Source organism: Melanostigma gelatinosum (genome assembly GCF_949748355.1).
Source record: "Melanostigma gelatinosum genome assembly, chromosome: 9".
Lineage (NCBI taxonomy): Eukaryota > Metazoa > Chordata > Actinopteri > Perciformes > Zoarcidae > Melanostigma > Melanostigma gelatinosum.
This window is the reverse complement of record NC_136642.1, coordinates 11600367-11620739: the sequence shown is the minus strand read 5'-3', so window position 1 is coordinate 11620739 and position 20373 is coordinate 11600367. Positions and strand designations below refer to the sequence as shown.

Here is a 20373-nt window from a genome sequence, read left to right as displayed (position 1 = left end):
TTCTCTGCCTTGTTTCATGTCCTACTCCTTTTGGTTGGACTGACACCAGAATTTGTAAGAAAACAGTCAACTGATTTTACAGCCACCTTTTAAAATCTCCCGTCTTTCCCTCCCTTTTCTCCCTCCTGTAGTTTGAGATAAGTGAGTGAGGGGAGAGGAGCACAGGGGAGTGTAATGGGGAAAGAAGATACTATCACTAAAATTGTTTAACAGCAAACAGGTTTAAGAAAACATCTGATTATTGTCACGCAGCGTGAATTTATGGTAAACATTAATGCTATAAGCTGCAGTTTGCAGACGCTCAAAGCCTCGTGAAACACACTCAGTCTTTGAATTCTTCCAACATCTCGGGCTTCCTGTGCTCCACACTTCCTCCAACACAGGCGTCAGAGTCTAATAATGAAATGTTAAAATCGTATCACTTTTTGAGAATAGAAATAGAAATTTGGTTACATCTAGCGCTGATGTTGCAGATTGCAACGAACTGAAACTTCTCCCGTGTGACAAATGTGAAGAAGAATTACGGTGGCCGACACGAAAACGTGAAATCGTGAATAGTGCTATCTAGAGCCAGTGTTTGGTTTGTCCTTTCTGGGCTACTGTAGAAACATGGCAGCCGGTTCCGTGAAGAGGACCCGCTCCATATGTAGATAGACGGATGATTCTACGGTAACAAAAACACGGTTTCCAGGTGATTGTACACTAAAGAAAACATACTTCATTATATTCATGTCTGGCAATAGATCACCCTAAAGGCTACACACAGTTCCTTTCATGAGGAATACTTAAGATCCTAATCCAAGTTTTCAGCTTCCTAGTTGAAAGGATACGACACTTTTCTTTGCCTTATTTTGTCTCCTGTTGCACAAAACAAGACTCTTGAATATGTCATCTTTGGTTTTTTAGGAAATTGTGATGGACAATTTCTTTTCCAATTTTTGATATTTGATAGATAATTAATTCCTTTTATAGTCCACATAATTATTTTGCAGCCCTTACCAACCGAAACGAGTCCTGATCACACCAGAAAATCCAGAAACTTATTTTTTTGTCAGCTTTTGTATGGACACACATCCTCTACTCACAGCTGTAGTAGTAGTGGCGCCCTGGCAGGAACTCAAACCCCAGCGAGAAGGGGGTGAATCTTTGGATCTTCTCAGTAAAGCACACTGGTCCAAACGCAGCATGGGGGGTGTTACACTCCCACCTCTTGATGGCCCCTCTGGTCTCCACACAGCCCTGGAAAGAGGCCTCTCCCACCAGGTAGAGGGCCAGCGTCTCCGGCTGCCCGGGGCCCTGGGTCCACTTGTCGGGGTAGTGTGGGCAAATAATGTCGAGGTAATCATTCAGATTCACCTGGATGGACAGATCTCCTTCCGTTAACCTGGAAGGAAGAACGACAACGACATTAATATTTCACTTAATGATTATAGAGTACAGAGTAATACATGACTGAAGGGGGAAGGAGAGGTGGTGATTAGAGAGAGAGAGATTCCATAACTCGTGCCCGAAGGAACGTGGATAGTTATAGCAGATGGACAGTTCATCAATATTACACATAACGATTACAGAGTGATAAAGCAAAGTTGTGCAGAATGTTTTACAATTCGATGTATATCAATGATACGAGTGCATTTTACTTCCAGACCAGCAAGGGAGCGGTGTTGAGCGAGTAAAACAATCCTTCATATGCTAATTGAGACCACTGAGGGGAGTGTAAAATAAACTTAAACACTCTCGCACTGCACAGCACAAATATACACAGGCGTGTGCACAAACCTATGTGCACAACCACGTCTTCTGTCAAGGTTGACTGGCTTTAGGCATAACAACAACTCTGGACAAGACAGCATCATTAGAACAGAAGAGCTGCATAATGCATGCTCCTTTAGACTGTAGTTTCTGACTTCCTGTCAGCTGCAGTATGAAGAGCTACCCGTGGACGAGCTAATATGGGGGAAGAGAAGATGTGAGAAAGACTGAGGGAAACCCATGTAGGACAAATTCAACAGGAGGAAATCACAAGACTGTGTATGAATCATAACGGCATGAAAAGACAAAGCAGAAACAAATGAGAGAAATGTGTGACAAATGAAGGGATGTGAGTGATGAAGTGACATGAGACCCAGAGGAAGACAGATGGAGAGACTGATGACAACAGAGCTGTTGAGACAGGTCAGAGAGACGGAACACACCAAAAATGAAGAACGATAAAACAAGGGGACAATTGGATGAACAGGTGAAAAAAAAGAAAAGTGACGTAAAGAGAAAAGAAAGTGAAGCGTTTTAATTAGCGACCCCAGAGAGTGCAGACACACAGAGAGGAGAACAACGGAGTGGAAGAAAGAGAGGCGACGGACTTTAATTGGGCTCCTCTTCGCATGGAGTGCAGGAGGAAAGAATGAGGGGCAGAATTTGGCTTGGGCAGAAGGTTCAGGTCCATCAGTGGGAGTCTTTTTAGAGGGGTGACAGAGCGGAGGAGAGAGGAAGGGAGTGCTGGGAGTCAGTGAACGAGAACATGGGAGAAAAAAAAAAAAGAAATGGGGAGGGGATGAAGGCGGTGGACTGCAGAGTAATCTTAAGCTAAGTAGGCGGACCCAAAGAGAAGAGACCCAAAGAACAAAATGAGAAGAGGAATGGATGCAGAAAGGAGGAGGAGACAGATGACAAAACAGTAAAATGAAACAGATAAGACATGACAGGAAGCAGGAGACTGAGATGGTCCAGCAAGTCAGCGGAGGCTGTCAAAGATGGATGGAGCAGTGAGGGGAGAAATGACGAGGGACCATCAGAGAGAAACGGGGTGTTATGGCACGGCTAAAAATGTAATAGATATCCAAGTTTTTCTGTTAACCTCGAAGCTGAACGTGGGAGCCATGCTGCATATGTCTGAGTGAGATAATGGAGCAGACAAGTGAGTGTATCGTGGGGATGCAGGTGAGACTCTGGAGGCAGGTCTCACCAAAAGCTGCTTCCTGCTCAATAGCTAGCGCACAGAATTGGCGATCCATCAACACGACAGGACACCATCGATCTGGATCCCTCGCTCAGGACACACACACACTCTCCGCTGATCAATACCCCCTCTGTGTGTGTGTGTGTGTGTGCGGCCTCGTCCCGATAGCTCTATTACCTGTGTGTGCTAATTACAGCCGAACAAAGGAACTTGATTGTCTGGTTAAGGGAACACAAAAGCAGATAAGCTAGTGTAAGTGCGCGCGCACGCACACACACACACACACACACACACGCACACACACACGCACACACGTTTACTCTTCGTACTACCTGTGGTGCTTTCTGAGGCTTCATTGAGGCAGAGAAATGTTTACTTCGGTGCACCAGCTGTGGAAGTGCGCGCGTATTGGCAATGTGTATGTAATAATAGACATGTATGTCAACATGCTGCATTCCCTGTTATACATGTCATTCACCTGGAATTTCATCTGCACTGCCCGCCCCCACCACCACCTGATCTGCATTCCTCTTCACCTCCTTCCTCTCCTCCATCTCTTCCCTTTCCCCACTTTGGATGTCGTGCACTCTTCCCCCATTACTTCAGAGGCTGCATCTCACCCTGCTCTCCCTCCTATTTCTGACTCCTCTCTATCCAACGTCACCCCCTCTTCCTCCAACCTTGGCCTGCGCCATATGCACGCCAGCAATTACAGAGACGGTGTGCTCTACTGATGTCAAACTGTCAGCCCTCTTTCGATCCTCTTCCCTTCCTTCCTCCCGGTTCCCTCTCTCTCTTGCCCTGGTAGGCTTGGGTACGCCCTAATTACACCCAGCATCCTCCCCTCCTGCCAGCCACCATGCAGCAGAGTGGTGACAGCACAGGGGCATCATGGGAGCACCAAAGGGCTGTGGGTGCAGTGCTGGAGCAGCCTATCACCGGGAGAATCCTCTGGCAGCGGAGGAGAGGATTGGTTTGGTTTGGAGCAAAAGGGAAGAGGGCAAAGACACAGGGTGGCACTCACACACTTGTGTATTTAAGCACATGTGGGCGTGAATGTGCACACACGCACAGACATGAAAGTACTTTAGGAGAATAAAACATGCTCCATCCCTCATGCCAGAGGGTGATCGGTGACACCCTTCTGAGGACTGGTGCAAGCTCTTGGTTGATAAAGAAAACTCACAGAGCGGCCGAATCAAACACAACATGCTGGGCGCTTCAATGGAGAACTTGAAAAGGCGAACATTTAACCCTTTTATAATTGCAGGAACTCGTATTTAAAATTCAAAAACCAATGGCCTCCCAAAGTGTGCCCATGTTGAGGAGTGTGTGTGCTGCTATAATGAAATGCAGGGGGTTGACTGTGGCAGAGACCTTTGATCCTTTAATATGAGAGAATAATTAAAAGGCGCAACAATCCCACAACACGGCTTCAGGAATACAGAGCAGATACTCCATCACGCAGAGCAGCTGCGTACTATGCATACTGAAGACACGTGGGCACTTAACGCATGTACTGCACATAAACATGGTGGGTACTAACATTCCATGACAATGAAAAATGAATGTATACTGTAGATACTGTAGCTTTAATAAACACTTTCTCGCTCGTGATGGACCGATAACGAGCCCACAGTAAAAGCGTGTTGGTTCCCTGTAGTGACGACGGAAGAGCGAAAGGCTTGGTGGAGCCTCAGTTCTTCCGCGGCCGATCCCAGCGGGGCGATGGCTGACTCGGCTCACGACGCTGACTGGGCACAGCACGCTGTGGTCACTGGGCCTCGGCGGGGCACAGCGTGACGCAGCTTCAGCCTCTATGCTGGCTGCAGTTATACTTCTGGAGAAGCGGGAGGACGGCTTTGGGAAATGGTGTTTTTGTTGATTTCAGCTTTGGGTGGGATTTATGAGGCGATGGCAGACGAGTAGCCGTCAGGCGAGTCATTAGTCGCAATGAATAAAACAACGTCGACTTTGACATTCTGATTCTGGGTGTCACGGTTGTGTTTTGTAAAATCTATGAATTCAAAAGGAATTGCTGCGATCGGTGGATTTGCTTTGCTGAGACAAAGTAAATCAGTTTAATTCCGGTGAATTTTGACACAAAATGTTGCACTGCTGACCAACTTCAACCTGTATTCATAGATAATGCTGCAGGAATGAGTGCTACAGCAAAAATGAAAGTCAATTTTTTTGTTTTAATGGGTTTTTGGTTTGATTCCAAACATAAGGTCTGTGGTTAACACAAACAAGACATTTTAATGAGTAAAATACAACAGTAGAGTCACCACTTTTGAAGCTTTTACGTTGCTGCTGTGCCACTTTCTGGTGGCATCCGGTAACTAAATCATAAAGAATTGCGTGCAAACATATCTCAACACAAGTCTGACTAGAGAGGGACTGTAGAAACATGTACACATCTAAACACCAATACATCTGGATGAATAAAACCAGACATTGCTGTACTGCTGGGGAGTAATTGATGGAACGTATGACAGACGTTTATGACAAAAAGAGCCCAAAGACAGTACAGGAGGAAAGAGGTAACAAGGCAGAACTAACGAGAGAACTTTCGGTCTTGATGTCTCCAAAGCCTCAGTGACCTCCTGCTCCACAGGCTTTCCTTTCTTCAGAGGAAGAAAGGAAAGGAACCGTACACCTGCAGAGCTTCAGCCACGATTCAGACGAGAGAGAGAGAGCTCATCGACGTGCTACTGCACCATTTCCAAGAATGTTGTGTTTACCATTTCCTCTCTCTTGCTTGATCTCTCTCTGTGTGGCTGTAAAACAGAGCAGAATCAGGACAACCCCCCCCTACCCACCCATACCCTCTATGAGCTGTGCCCCCCCCCACACCCACACAAAGCCATGCTGTGTCCACAGCCTAAACACCAATGTTGTGTCTAACCTGGTGCTTACTCCCCTCAACACGCACAAACAAGGACTTCACCCCCCCACCTCTGACCATCTGGGTCCCCCCCCCACCGTCCCAGCTGGCAGAAAAATCCCCCCCCTCCAACCTCAACGCTCTGCAGACCCCGCCTCTCAGTGTCATCGAACTGTGGCCAAAGAAGGCGATCAACCGCTCCTCACGAGAGGAAAGAGGGACTTAAGGGGAACAAGCTGTTGCTCTCCACTCTTTCCTGTTTAGTGTGAGTGTGTGAGTGCGCGTTTCCTTCAAGGTCAGCAGGAAGTACATATCCCTGCCACACCAGACCATTTGCTTTACTTTCTATGACTCCTAATCTCCAAATGTGGACGGTATGTGAACTTCCTTCCTATTTTTTCCCCTCTTTCGTCTCCATCCTCTTAAGTGTGTGCTTTTTCTTTACGTGAAAGTTCTGAGCACACACACATTATAATAACGTGCATTAAGATCTTGCTGGCTTCTGCTTAACACATGCCTAGGGGGAGCTCTGTGCCATTAGACACTAGACCCTCATAAGGGCAGAAGGATAAGAGCACAAGTGAACAAACACATTGCAAAGCATCGTCTATCAATACGAATTTGGCACATAAGCGTTGGCGACTATGGCTGTCGGTGTACGTGTGTAGCCCGGTTGAAGTGATTGGTTGCACCTTTCTTGCCCTGCAGGCTCCATGAAATGACCAGGAGGCACCGGGCATTCAAACTGTGTGGATCAGCAGGTTGCCTCACGTCCCCACAAACACGCACACCTGCTGCTTCAGGCCCTGAGGGACTCTCAGCCTCAGGTAAAGACAGACCCTATTTTCTGCCTGTTAGGGCATAGGTCCTCCTCTGTGTGTGTGTGTGTGTGTGTGTGTGTGTGTGTGTGTGTGTGTCCATTTTGTGGGACTCAGCAGCACAACAGGATGTATGGCTACGGCCATCAGAGCTGAGGAAAATTGCACGATTTGGGCCCACAGGACCCATCAGTATGGAAACCAATCCATCGGAACCATTTTGATACGGCTGCAGGTCTACGGAAACCATCGCCCCCCCTTTGTGGCGGAGCTCTGTCATGCATAGGCAGCGCTCACCATGTGTGGTCCGAGTCCGATCCTAAAATAAGCTTTCCAGCGACTTTTCTCGGGAGGTATGAAATTACTGTCCACAATATAAATGGACGAGAGTGCAGTCTCGCAGTCTACGGCTCGATTTTCTTTTTCGCCGTTTGACCAAAAAAACACTGGAATTGTTGCCTCGCGGGGCCCACCAGCACGGCAGCAGCTGTAAGTGTTCTGACTTGACTCTCTCACCTGCTCTGCGTGGAGGCGGCCACTCTCGTAAGAGGAGTGTGAAGGGGGGGAAAAGGGCACAAGGAGGAGCGTTTGAGCTCTCAAGCCGAGAAGAGCGACGAGGAAAGCGCACAGCAAAAGAAATAAGCGCGGGCGAGAGCGGAGTGCGCATACGGCGAAGGGGTAAATAAGGTCAGATGTGCCGTTGCCAGGACAACAACCAATCCGGAGCCGGGATTGGTGCCAAACCAAGGCCCCACCCCTCCATCCTTCGCTCCATTCGTCTTTTTTCCTGCATCCCTCTGTCAGACAGCCTAAAACCTCAGAGTAATGAGTGCTCTCCATGTTTCTGCAGTCTAAATGGAGCTGCAGTGTAAATACAGGGCTGATCTGTACAGGTGCCAGGCTCGGATACATGAACCTGAATAGAGCTAGTACCTCACCGCTCAGACACTGACGGACGGGGCGAGGGCGACAGTGACAGCGATGATGGGTGGACACAAAAAGCCATGATTCAAACTGCTTCTGAAATCTATCAAAAGCGTATTGCTACAAAGTGGCAGCTGGGCTGATCCACTGCGTCGACATCATTTATCTCAGGTTTGTGTGCCAACTTTGCCGTAGTGTCAGAGCAGATGAGTCGAGCTAAATAAAGGGTGTTGTCAAATTAATGTTAACTTTGACGTAAATAACACTTGCACAAAAGGTCGGTCACATTGGGTTCACGCCAGCGGGGCAGGTGAATCCTATCGATTCGAAAAAATGATTTGGCAACCGGCTTTAGACTGTAGATGTCAATCACACAGCGCATCTGCAGGTTTAAAGTGGTCGATGGACGGAGAAACTCGTACAGCTTCTTAAATATGAAGATTTGAATCCTCTCTTCTTTTTTTTTTTACATCATTATAGATTAAAAAATCTTTGGGATTTCAGATGATAAATGTTAAATGAATGATATTGTAAAAACTTGAGCTCTGGGACATTTTACACACCAAAGAATTAAATCAGATTAATCGCTAATAAAACGAATCATAGTTGCAACCTTAAGTTGGCTTTTGGTCCCGTGTTCGGTGCCGCTCGTCTGTCTTTGCCTGCGTCTGTATGTCGTCTTGAATTTTGAGTTTTTGTTTCCCCGTCAAATCACTTTTTTTTTCTTGTTGGGTAAAATATGATGAAGTCTTTGTAGCAGTGTTTGTAATCATGATGTATCAGTAAAGTGCCGTTTCAATGAGACACATAATACACGGTTTTTAATACACTTCTTTTAAAAAGTTATTTGATGTTCTTATCGCTTAGCTCTCGTCTACAACCTCATCTATTATATTAACTATACTTAACTACACTTACGTCTCAGGTCTCTCAGCAAGGCCCACCTGTGTAAGTGGGTTAAGGAAGACATGCGAGCAACACCCATTAACACACAAACACACACACACACACACACACACTCGATACACTCTTCACTACAGTGCTCGCAAAGCAAATACACTCAGCCAATAAATCAGACTTGGCTTTGAGAATCCATCATTTACTAAGTGGGTCACACTTCTGATGCCGTAGACACTCTTTCCTCTCCATTCTCGCACTCTGTTAGTCTCTCTCCATGACGTGAAGGTCAGTGCTGGATAGGCAACATACGAGTCATCCCAGGTGTGCGTTCCCCCTCGCCTTCCCTCTGTGTCGGATTATTTTGCTGGTCGTTAGTGAAGGAGTGGCCAATTGGAGGGCTGGAGCAGTCAGTCAGTCAGTCAGTCAGTCAGTCAGTCAGTCAGTCAGTCAGTCAGTCAGTCAGTCAGTCAGTCAGTCAGTCAGTCAGTCAGTCAGTCAGTCAGTCAGTCAGTCAGTCAGTCAGTCAGTCAGTCAGTCAGTCAGTCAGTCAGTCAGTCAGTCAGTCAGTCAGTCAGTCAGTCACAGTTAAGACACACAAGGAAAGCTGCCCTAATACAACCAACAGGCCTGAATAATTTAAACAGAGGGAAGGAGAGGAAAGGAGAAGATGGAGAAAAAGAGATTGGAGAGGCACTAGAGCAGAGGAGTAACTGGAGTACGCTGGCCGCTTTCCGTCCCTCTGACTCCTGGTGAACTTATTTCAAAACTTCTATCCTTGGTCTCACTCCCATCGGCTTTCTCTCACCCCATCTTCAGCAGGGCTCATTTCCTCCCCGTCAGCAAATCCTACACCTTCTCACGTCCCGTCTTCCCTCCGTTGCTTCTTCCACCACCATTTCACCCACTTCGCCCTCCCTCCCTCCTCTGTCGTTTTCTCTGTTTATCTAAGCACTTTCACGGTCACTGCTTTGGAATCCCAGGAGTCTAAACTGGCCCCCTCTCCCTCCCTCGCAGCCGATCCATGCTTCTCTCTCCCTCGCCATCTTTCTCCGTCACAACGGTTAAGATTCATATCGCTCAATGCATCGGGGGAATGGAAGGTCCCCCTCAAGGCAGCCAGCTTTGTCCTGTTCTAGTCACGCACAGCCACACACCCGCCCGCCTGCCTGCCCCCTGCCCTCACACACATTAACACATATTCACACCAGAGATGGGACACTGATGTCTAGTACCAATCAGCTGGGGAAAAAAAGTGACTAGAAATAAAACTATTGAGACATTTTCACAATATCCATCCATTTGACGAAAAGGCTCCTGAATGTGTGGCATTTATAAACTCAACACGGCATATTTAGCTCCAGTACATTAGCTTATCCATTGCTTTGCAGTGTGTGAAATTAAATTCATCCTTTTAGCATTTGGGCTGATATAACTGGATGCCAGTCTCTGCCTCAAGGCCGGACGCCCCTGAATTTCTTAGAAAGGCCAGTTGAGTTCCACAACACTGATGAAGGGTTTAGACACAATAAGAGGGAAGTGGGGGGGGGGGGCTGGATTTAGGAGCTCAGGGGAAGGAAGTGGTGAGGGTCAAGAGGAGAGGCGGTCTGACATCGTGCTAACGACAGCCTGAAGCTGGAGTGGGATTAACCGATTAATTTGGGATTAAAAATGACTGGTCTCTAATGAACCACAATGAGCCGAAGTTGATTGACAGGCAGTAGTGTACAGTGCAGGAGTGTGTGGGTGAGTGTTTTTTCATCATACGAACCACAAAGTCCACTGTAAATCCACTACAAAGGAGCAAATACCACACAAAAAAAAGAAAACACACGTTTATATTCATATATCTACTCCCGCTGAAGAACAAAACCGCGCCGAACTATTTTCCGTTCTGAAAGAAAATCCATCAGGAAACTTCTTCAAATGAATAAAAGTAGTGAGTAAGGGATTTTCTGACTGTCATGAGGCATTTGTCACCGGGTGTCTTTTGGGAGAACATGCAGATTAATTCCACAATCATAAACACGCAGCTTCGGCTCCAGTGTTTTGAGAAGCGCGCGGCGTACAAGAACTCCATTTCCAGCTGAATAGGAGAGCAATGAGATTCATGAGTTCCTCTGCTACAAGACCACAGCTATGGGGATTTGGGACAAGGCTATTTCCCCTCTTCCATTCAGCACAACATTACCACTACTCCGGATGCTCTCGGACTGTGAATTACAGCCATCTGATCATTTCTGATGAATACAACAAAGCATACTTTTGGACAGGGACAGATAGAAATTCATCAAAAAATGAGTTTGCATTAAAATAAAATATGTAAAAAATTAACTAACAAAATGTAATAAATTTAGTCCCAAAGAAAGGTAGGTGTAGTGTTTGTACAGTACTGACTCGGCTCTCTTAGTATCCCACAAAAGCAACAACACATGCACCATGCTGCACTCAGCTGCAGGTTGATCGAAGAACTAATTCTGGAGAAAATAAAAAGCCCACATTCCTTGAACTTATAAATAAAAGATTTGATTGGAACAAAATGTTAAGGAAATAAAAACAAAAGAGGAGGAAGGGCAGAAAGAGAACAAGGAAGCAGAGAGAAAAAAATAGTCAGTATCAAGAGACAGGAGATCAAGCTGCGCATGACTGCACACCCAGAGATCATGTGGTACTAGTTATTGCTACAAAAATAACACATCCAAATATGCTGGCACGCACAGACACACACACACACACCATATCTCATCTTAAAACAAGCCTCCAAAAATCTGGGCACAGGCATGTTTGAATAAGCATATGAAACCACATTCCATTCATATTTTTGTCCTTACTCAGGTAAAGAGACTCTACTGTAATTTCACAACATGCACACCATACACAATATACTTAGTCAACACGCACACACACACACACACACACACACACACCAGAGTTGCTCCTCATGCCTGCTTGCGACAGTGATAGTAATTCCTGCTGACATCCTTTCTTCCCTCTCTCCCTCTCACCTCATCCCTCCATCCCTGGGGGCCTTCCCGAGCTGTTTTGGGAGTTGAAATCTGTTGACTCTTTTCCTACCACCCTCTCCTTAACGCAGTCACCATGCCTCGCTCCCGCCACTGCAGGTCTAATGTTTTTATAATCTCTGGGGGCCAACGAGAAAAAGGAAGCGGAGAGGGACTGTGTATATTCATATGTGGTGCGCGTGTGTGTGTGTGTGCGTGCCAGCCCACAAAGAAAGAGAAGAGGAATGTGTGTGTGTGTTTCACATCACTGGGGGCTGGAAAGTAGGCTGTGGTGCCATACTTCTGGGAGGCAATGGCAAAAATAATTAGTTTCTGTTCCACCATGGAAAAGTCTCCCATCACAAAGCGGATGCAAAATATCTTCACATATGTCGTGTGATCCACCTCCTCTGGAAATCACAAAGCGCAGGATGAAAGCTGTTTTTTTAGGGACTGGGAATATAGCGGACAAAAAGTGTTACTTGAAGCGCTTTCTACGAGAAGGTAATTCTGATAAGCAGAATCATAAATCATAACTAGGTATACACAAACGTTATACACCCCCTAAATACACACACACACACACACACACGTATTTTTATCTAAGTGTCTTTGTTAGATAAAGTGTAAATGAGCGGTGCTCTCGAGCAGGTTCATCAGTCCATAAAGTTTGTTCTGGTGGCTTCTGGCTGCACACCGTCTCAGTCCAGACACGCCGTACTGACGCCAGCACATGGCAACTGATGTGCTCGCTCACATGACAGGAGCTAAACACCAATCAATGGATGAAATGTACAGAACAGGAGAATTTTTGTGTTGGTGTGTATGTATTCTCTGCTTTTTCCTATCAAAGGATGTTTCCATTTCCTCCAGTGAGTACAGGACTGAAACTGAATTTGTATGATTAATACAAAAATAAAAACATTATTATTATACATTGTATAACAAAAATAAAAGTTAGAGCTACTTCTTCTTACATTGGACCAACGATGAAAAAAGAACAGTTCAGGTTCCTTGAGTTGTTAGCTAAACCCAGTGACATACTGCATCCGTTAAGGCTTACAGATATGCGTCTTAAACACAATCCAAAATTGTACAAGGACGCCACTCACGTGGACACCCTAGAACTGTGTCTCCAAATCTGTGGCGTGTAAGACGGGCAATCCGATTTTTTTTTTTAAAGATTCATGACAATATCCTTGAGTTTTTCTTAAAATTGGAGAAAACGGATGTTCTTTCCTTCCTGGCTGCTAACGACAGGACTCGCACTGGGAGAGCCGTATCAATATTGTTCATACGTTCGTATAAATCACAAGTGCAACTGTGCGAACATGGTGTTTGGTCGCAAGCTTCATCAGGTTTTGTTGAGTAACAGAGATATTCACATCCAAAAACATGGACTTGGTCCAAGTCCTACTGCGATAAAGGAAAACGACTGCACTGGTGAACACAGTAAAAAGCTTTAGGAGCAACTTAAGCAGCTTTGAAGACTTGAGGTATGAGTATGATGGCAAACATGTCTCATGTCCTCCTGGCAGCGAGGACCTTGTATGGTACAATAATCCAGGCTCCTGCTACAGCCTTTTGCTCTGCCCGGGTCAATACTAATTCAATTTCTGTCTCTGGGAATTCCCAGGTTGCCTCTTGGCAGAATTTCTGAGCTGAGTGGAGAGCATTGTGTGAGGTTATATGTAGTTGAGAGTGTGCGTTTGCCGGTCTGTGCGTGCACATACGTGTGTGTGTGTGTGTGTGTGTGCGCGTGTGAGAATTTATTGGCTAAACAACCAGCAGACTCTATCGTGTTTCCCACATTTTTAGTTTACACGCTACAATTTAATTGCTGTTTTGTATGTAAAAAAAAATACCGGGTTGGCCCGACACCCACAACAATGCCAGCTCTTTGTGCACCATGAATGAATGCGCTCCCGCTTGGCGCTCACCAACAACCCTTAACCACCACAACCACCCTCTTCTCACACACACACACACACACACACTCACACACACACACACGGCAGCCATTTTGTGCCAAAGCCAGGCTGTGCTGTGCCAATCGAGCGGCAGACAACACTGAACCTCATTTCATTCCACAGCTGTTTTCCACGCCACTTGGACACATTTGCACAATCCAACTTATTACAGCTTAATGCAACCTAATATTGATGTATGTGTGTACACAGAGAAACAGGGCAGTGTGTGCGTGTTGGGGGGGGGGGGGGGGGGGAGAAGGGAGAAATTGGGAAAGAGATTGGTCCATATGCAGTCTGGTGATAATGCGAGGAGCCGGCGATAATATCTGCGTGTTAAATTGGTATCGATTGACTAAATATCCTGACCAGGAGGAGAGCGCGGCCGTCCTTTCATGCTTGTGCACCGTGTCTGCTCCGACGGCTCCAAGCTGCACTGTGACTATCTGATCCATTTTAACACAGACATCCTCTCCGCTAGGCCTCTGCAGAAACCTCATTTTCAACACAGTGTGCTTGAATCTTCCTGCACACGTGTGTGTGTGTGTGTGTGTGTGTGTGTGCGCATCTCTGCTTTCAATTCAGTTGCAAAGATTATTTTTCTTGTGAAACTTTTATGTTGGTTTCACTCTTGGGTATAATATAACACTAAACAGCCAAATGCAAGATTACCGATTTCACACAGATATACGCACAGATAGCAGTCACCTATATCTGTAAAGTAACACCTGTAATACTTCACAAAATCAGGCCTTGCGACACTTCAGCACATTCTGCATGCCCCACCTTTTAAAAAAAAAAGCCAAGCATCCAAAGGCAATAACACGCCTTTTCCCTGTAACATTTCACTCACACCCAACATCGACTAACGAGTGGAAACTAAACAATGACCTATTTAGACGAGAGGCCGGCACAGCGGTTGGTAAATGTTCCCACAGACTCACACCGCCGGCCGGAATTTAGAGTTTTTCCAGTCAAAGCCACTTTCACTACTTGCTGTGAGCGGAAGAGAAATCTCAGAAAATATAAAAGCATGAATCACGAAAACGTCACGTGTGTTTTAATAGGGCTGGGCATCCTGGTGCATTGCCGGGGTTTGTTTTCCCCAGAACTGAAAGTTATCACACTCCATCTCTTCTCGAGGAAACTAAAAGTGCCCTTTTACGCAAACCAGCAGGTCAGTGCCAAATGTGCACACACACACACACACACGCACACCTCTCACGTGCCACTGACATGAACTTCAACTGACAACAATGTCGTCCAATGTCAATTCACAGGCGTACACATCACGAAAAATCACGGCCTCGCATTGTTTGCCGACAGAGATGAAGAAGCTCGAGTGTACACACCCACAGTTTACCTCCAGATAACACACTCAACACCACAAACAAACAAGCCAAAGCACATTTACAGGAGACGGATAAGGTACACAATCTCTGGATCTACACAGACCACAGCACAGCAGCCAGGGAGACTATCGGCATTGACGCAGAGAAGGAGGGAGACACCGATACAGTTAGATGACAGATGAGGAGAGAGAGAGAGAGAGAGAGGTGGGAGAGAGCGATTGCTTTGTTAGCAGGACGGGGAATAAAGCGGTAATTACCTCACTGTGGGTTTGTTGATTATAGTTCAGCCGGGTTCTCCGTGTTAATCATTTACCAGGGGAAGACAGAGATTAGTACGGCGACAGACGCAGTGAGGAGAGATAGCAGGTAGTATGAGGAACACACACACACACACACAGGACACATTGGCGGGTGATGAAATAATACAAAACAAAAATAAAAATAAAAAATCAGTCTCGGAGTGCAATCATCTCTTCTGACAAGACATGTTTACAAACACTGTCTGCTTTCACTTTACTCTACACTGCATAAGTGTGTGTGTGTGTGTGTGTGTGTGTGTGTGAGAAGGGATGGCATGCAGAATGTGATTCATTTACTTTGGTATTTAAACTAGATCATTCATAAGTGCACACAAAGGGAAATGATGCATAAACAGAGCAGAGATTACACGGAAGACTTATGAGGGCTGCTTTCAATAAAGATACAGGAAACCAATACAAATATTCATCTCCTCACACACCGTTTAAACACGCTTCAGTGGCTTGGAGCTCGCCCTGAGCTTTTTCTCAGAAGAGGGGAGAGAGAGCGACACAGACAGAGTTCAGAGGGCTCTGGTGTCGCTGTAAATGTCCAAACTTGTGAGCGAGTTCCAATGTGAGCGAGAGACAAGGAAACGGGTAAGATAAATTGTTTACAACAGTCCTATTGTTCAGCATCTCTTTTTTTGTAAAAGGCCAAAAAAAACGTATCTCTAATTGACACCCAGATAATCCGCCACTCTGCAAAGAAAAGGAGTCTGGAAGCTGCGATCAGAGGAACGGTTGGAACAAGTTGGCCTCCTACCATGTCGGAGAAGAGGGAAAGCAATAGCAGAGGTGCAAGCATAGACCGAGGGTAAGTGAGGACAGGGGAATGGAGTCGCTGATTTTAAAAGTTCAGGTTCGGGTGACATTTATTCTTGTTACAGATGTGTAAGCAACCCGTATATGGATGATAAAAGCTTGTTTCAAGCAATCGCTTGCAAAAACAAAAACAGGGAATTCAAGCCTTAAAGTTGTGTTGCTCTGTGTAAACTAGCTGACAGATCTTGAGTGAATGTATGAGGAAGAATGTGGCACAAGAAGCAGACACTGTTGTATCAGCAAGAAGGCTGGTCAACTTATTTTGCCCCAACAGGTTTTAAAGCACACCGCGGCTCAGAGGAGGGGGCTGAATATAACCAATAAACTCGTCTGAGCTTGCTACTCAGGAGAGCGCCGAGCTATACCGTCAGCACACACTCAAGCCTGGAGCGCCACGGTTATAATGTTTTACTAACCTCCAACTGCTCCAGGAAGTAAAAATAATTTCTCCTCGAATAAGGAACTATCGCTCTGAGAGAAACACCGTTATAAAACCGAGAACGATCGTAAAAGCTGTTCATAAAATCATAAAAAGGGGCAATCGACCCTCTTGAGCCACATAACGAGACAGACCAGGGCATCTTGATTCCACGATGTTCGACGCTGACCCTGCAGTCACTCTCTCGCTCCCATTGCAAAGCTCCATTTTTCAATCTGGAAGGTGCTAAATGTGTGCCAGTTAAAGTGCTTCAGCGAGCCTTTGTTACAGCCATATTAGCCAGCGAAGAGCAGAGCAACAAGGCCCTTCAGTCTCCACTTGACTGCCCCCGCTTCATTAAAACCATAAATCGAGATGTCGAAAAAGAAAAGGTGATGGCCAGAGAATGTCTTCTGTCATCTGTATTAAAGATGCGCCGGCTTGGTCTCCAGCTCCGTTATGTTATATACGAGCTGAGCCTTTAATGGCAGCTCGCTCCTCTTTTCTCCGTTTGTCAGAGATGGCAGGAACAATGGATTTCCTACATCTGCAACATTTGCCAAGAAGGTTGAACAACCGGAGAACACAGAACAGTCTGCTAATATGCTCCAATAAATTTTAAATATGATATATGAACCTACATTAACTGATTTAGCAAAACACAACATCGACATATTAGCGTAGCTGTGGTGTTAGCAGCAAACAGATCAATGTCGCTTTGAACAATGGTGAGGCTGAATCTAAACCGTAAAGTTGCTGGCTCTGTTGTTGATGTGGAAATACTGATTGGAGCAGCTTTTAAAAAAATGAAATTGCGAAACTTAAAACTATGACAACATTGTGGACAAATAAACAGAAAGCCAAATGTGGTGATTTGTGATCTAGAGTGCCATGGGCATCACTGGAACCCCTGGACTCTGCAGTGCGGCATCATGCTTAAAAAAAAAAAAAGCATCGCTCTCCTGTCCCTGTGCTTTCTCCCCCCCCCCCCCCCCCCCCCCCCCCGCCAGGCTACATTTACAGGTTTCAGGACAACCTGGCTGGCTGGCTGGCTGCTAATCGAAATACGGTATGGGAAAATGACTGAGGCTCAACTAATCACACCGCCAATATCCATCACTGGGCAGGAGGGAGTAGTGAGCGATAAAGGGGGTGAAGGAGGAGGAAGGATGGGGTGCAGACCAAAAAAAAATGAAAAGGAGAGCTGGATGTAACAAGGGAGGTAATGAAGAGTGAGGAGAGAAGAGAGCAGAGGAATGAAAAAAGAGTCCTCGTGGTGAACCCAGGGGATTCTGGACCGGGTGCAACATCTCGGCTCTGCTGATAGCTTTGTGATTGGGTGGTGTTGCTGATGAGAGTGATTCTCTGCCACAGTGGGTTACCCTCTGCCATGATGCTGATGGCATTGTGATTGTGTGGTGTTGCAGCCAACTGTGTGGCTCTGCCACAGACTGTGACCATTCATCCCTGAATCGCAGGGGGAACAAGAAGGTGCTTGCTAATCCTCGGCGTTCCTCCCCACCACAATTCTGTTGGATCCCAATTACAGGACTGGGTTTTACCCGCTTGGACACACCGGATACAACCTCGGCTGACTCCAGGATGAGTCCTGCAGATCTGACAAAGGAGCCCTCGGGGAAATGATCCGTCCCAGGAGTCATATCTCTGTACGTTTGTGCATCCATAAATGCAAAATGCAAGACAAAAAACAGTCATTGACAAGAGTGGTCTCGGTGGCCAACGGCTTATGAACTAAAAAAAAAGGTAATTCATCTGAAACAGTGTTTGGGGAATCAGGCCCGGCGGAGAGCGAGAGTCTCTAAATAAGCAAGTGAGAGGCTGTGTTGTTTTGGGCAGTAGCTCTACTGGCCCAGCAGGTCTCCCACCCAAACCCTTCAATTAGCCAGACTGGAACACCTGGATCAGCAGGTGAGCATAACTCTGCTTCACTTATGGCCCCAATCAACTCTCTTACTGACACACACACCTACCTTCCCATTATCCAACTACATATTCGCTTATGCACAGCAGCACTTTAGACTTTTAATATGCACCCGTGTCCTCAGAATGCTATCTAGGACACTATTTAGAACACTTATGAGATGCCCTTACTTCTGGCTTTCTATAAGTGGAATAATAACCAACTCCAAAGGCCAGTGGACAGGTGAAAGCCGGTGTTAGAGTGTAGTCATTATGATAAAGATAGCTGCGGAAAAAGGTGAAATCAGGCCACTCAGTGTAACACCTGACAAGGCCTAGCTTTTGGGCGAGGGCAGGCTTCAGGTAATCATACCTGCTCTGCACTCTTCATCAAGTCAGAGGACGTGAAGGCGCATAGCAGAGGTTCTGCAAACCAGTAAACGTCTGACTCACTGAGTAGGAATTACTGTGGCCGTTGTGCAACAGCGTGGCTGCGCAGGTTCAAACCAGCTACGCAAAAGGAACCACATTCTCTTGCGCTCCTTAATTAGAGCCGCTAAAAACAACAGACTTTTCTCATTTCAGTCCCGGAGGTGAGCATCATTTAGCGCACAGTTTTCCTCACCTTGCATTTGTAGAATTCCAATACACGACGTGCCTTTTGGCCACGGCAGCGGAGATTAAGTTAAAGAAGAAAATCGTGGCTTTCCACGCAGGCAGCGCTCCCGGTGTCCCCATCCTGAGCGCCGCGCGGGGCGCGGAGAGGCTCTGCACCGGCTGGGAGTGGCGTGCAAATCAGGTGAGGAGCTCGGTGGAAATAAAAAAATTAAATAAAAAACTTTCCCCAGCAGCTTCACCAACTCATCAACAAACGTCTAAGTCATGCGCTGCTGCAGTTGCCGCATGATGCATTAAAGCAAACTGATTAAAGTCACTCAAAAAACCCCAGAACAGGTTAAATCACAGGCTGCAGAGTGGGAGGTGTGAACTTCCACAGGGAAAAGTTCTCCTTGACAGTTTCTCCGAGTTGATCCGCATGGTGGTTATGAACTCTTGATCTCTTCCTGAAAAGTAATAAAATATACCTAACCTGAGTGTAAAGGTTAGAGTTTCGAGTCGTCACGAGACAGGATATCAATTGGAAATGCCAGCTGGTTTGGCAGCAACAGGCTGAGCAGCGTCGAAAGGGCGGATCCGCTGAGCTGAGGGCGGTGCCGGCGAAACTTCGGACCAATCAGTGGACCAGGGTGTGGCGGCACTGTGAGCAGTGCAGTGGTTAAATGCTTGAGAGGTGCGCCGACTGGTGTGGGGAGACAGTCTGTCACTGTTCCACTTTTCCAGGGAAGCCTGGGACCCTCTGTCCTCTCCGCTCCCCCTTGACATGATTTACCTGGAGCCGGATTACCAAAACGTATTTCAATTTATGCCATGCAAGATGCTCCAACACACAATTTAGATTCATTGAGCAACAGCAGGGTGTTTGCCCATAAGCACTCCTGCAGTGAGGTGCCTTTGAGCAGCTGGTTCACAGATTTCAACAAGCACACTTCCTTCTTCATTCTCTTCATTTATTTAGCTTATAGGCTAGTTGGGCTACTTTATATCTCCAAGTAAGACAACGTTACATGGTCAAATGGTGCATTCAGGGACCCAACATACAAGTTAATCAAACAGTGGTCTTCTGCAAGATCCACATTTAGGTCCACTGCACTTGGTTGCATGAGGTGTGTGTGTGTGTGTGTGTGTGTGTGTGTTGATAGTATTAATTCCCTGGTTGTTGTCAGACGCCCCAGGGGAGGTTGTAGTGACAGTAATCACTACGCCTCCATGGGCGAAAGCCACTGGTGGTCCTCTCTAATTATCTGATTCTCTTAAGTGTGTGTGTGCGAGATTACTATTGTTCCAGCACGATCACTCATCCGGACAATGTTACATTGGTAGCAATTGTGTTAATAGCGGCTGCAACTGCACGTTTGGCTATTTCCCTTCTGCAGGACGCCCCCTCCTTCTCGTGTTTTCTCTGTCTTTTATCCTGTGTGTGTGTGTGTGTGTGTGTGTGTGTGTGTGTGTGTGGTTCATAGTGTAAATGTGCGTCTGGCACTAGGACTCAT

At 46.3% G+C, this 20373-nt stretch overlaps 1 protein-coding gene across 2 annotated transcripts in view; it reads right to left on the bottom strand.

Moving 5' to 3' along the window:
* The window catches only part of efna4 (ephrin A4), a 29536-nt gene extending 10197 nt beyond the window's left edge, over positions 1-19339 (bottom strand). For both annotated transcript variants that reach the window (XM_079275487.1, XM_079275488.1), the window contains exons 1-2: positions 18888-19339; positions 1086-1384 (exon numbers count right to left, since the gene is read on the bottom strand). In XM_079275487.1, the coding sequence (XP_079131613.1) occupies positions 1086-1384; positions 18888-19000 (412 nt within the window). In that variant the 5' untranslated portion in view covers positions 19001-19339. The remainder of the gene's footprint in view (positions 1-1085; positions 1385-18887) is intronic.
* Positions 19340-20373: the final 1034 nt, after the last annotated feature.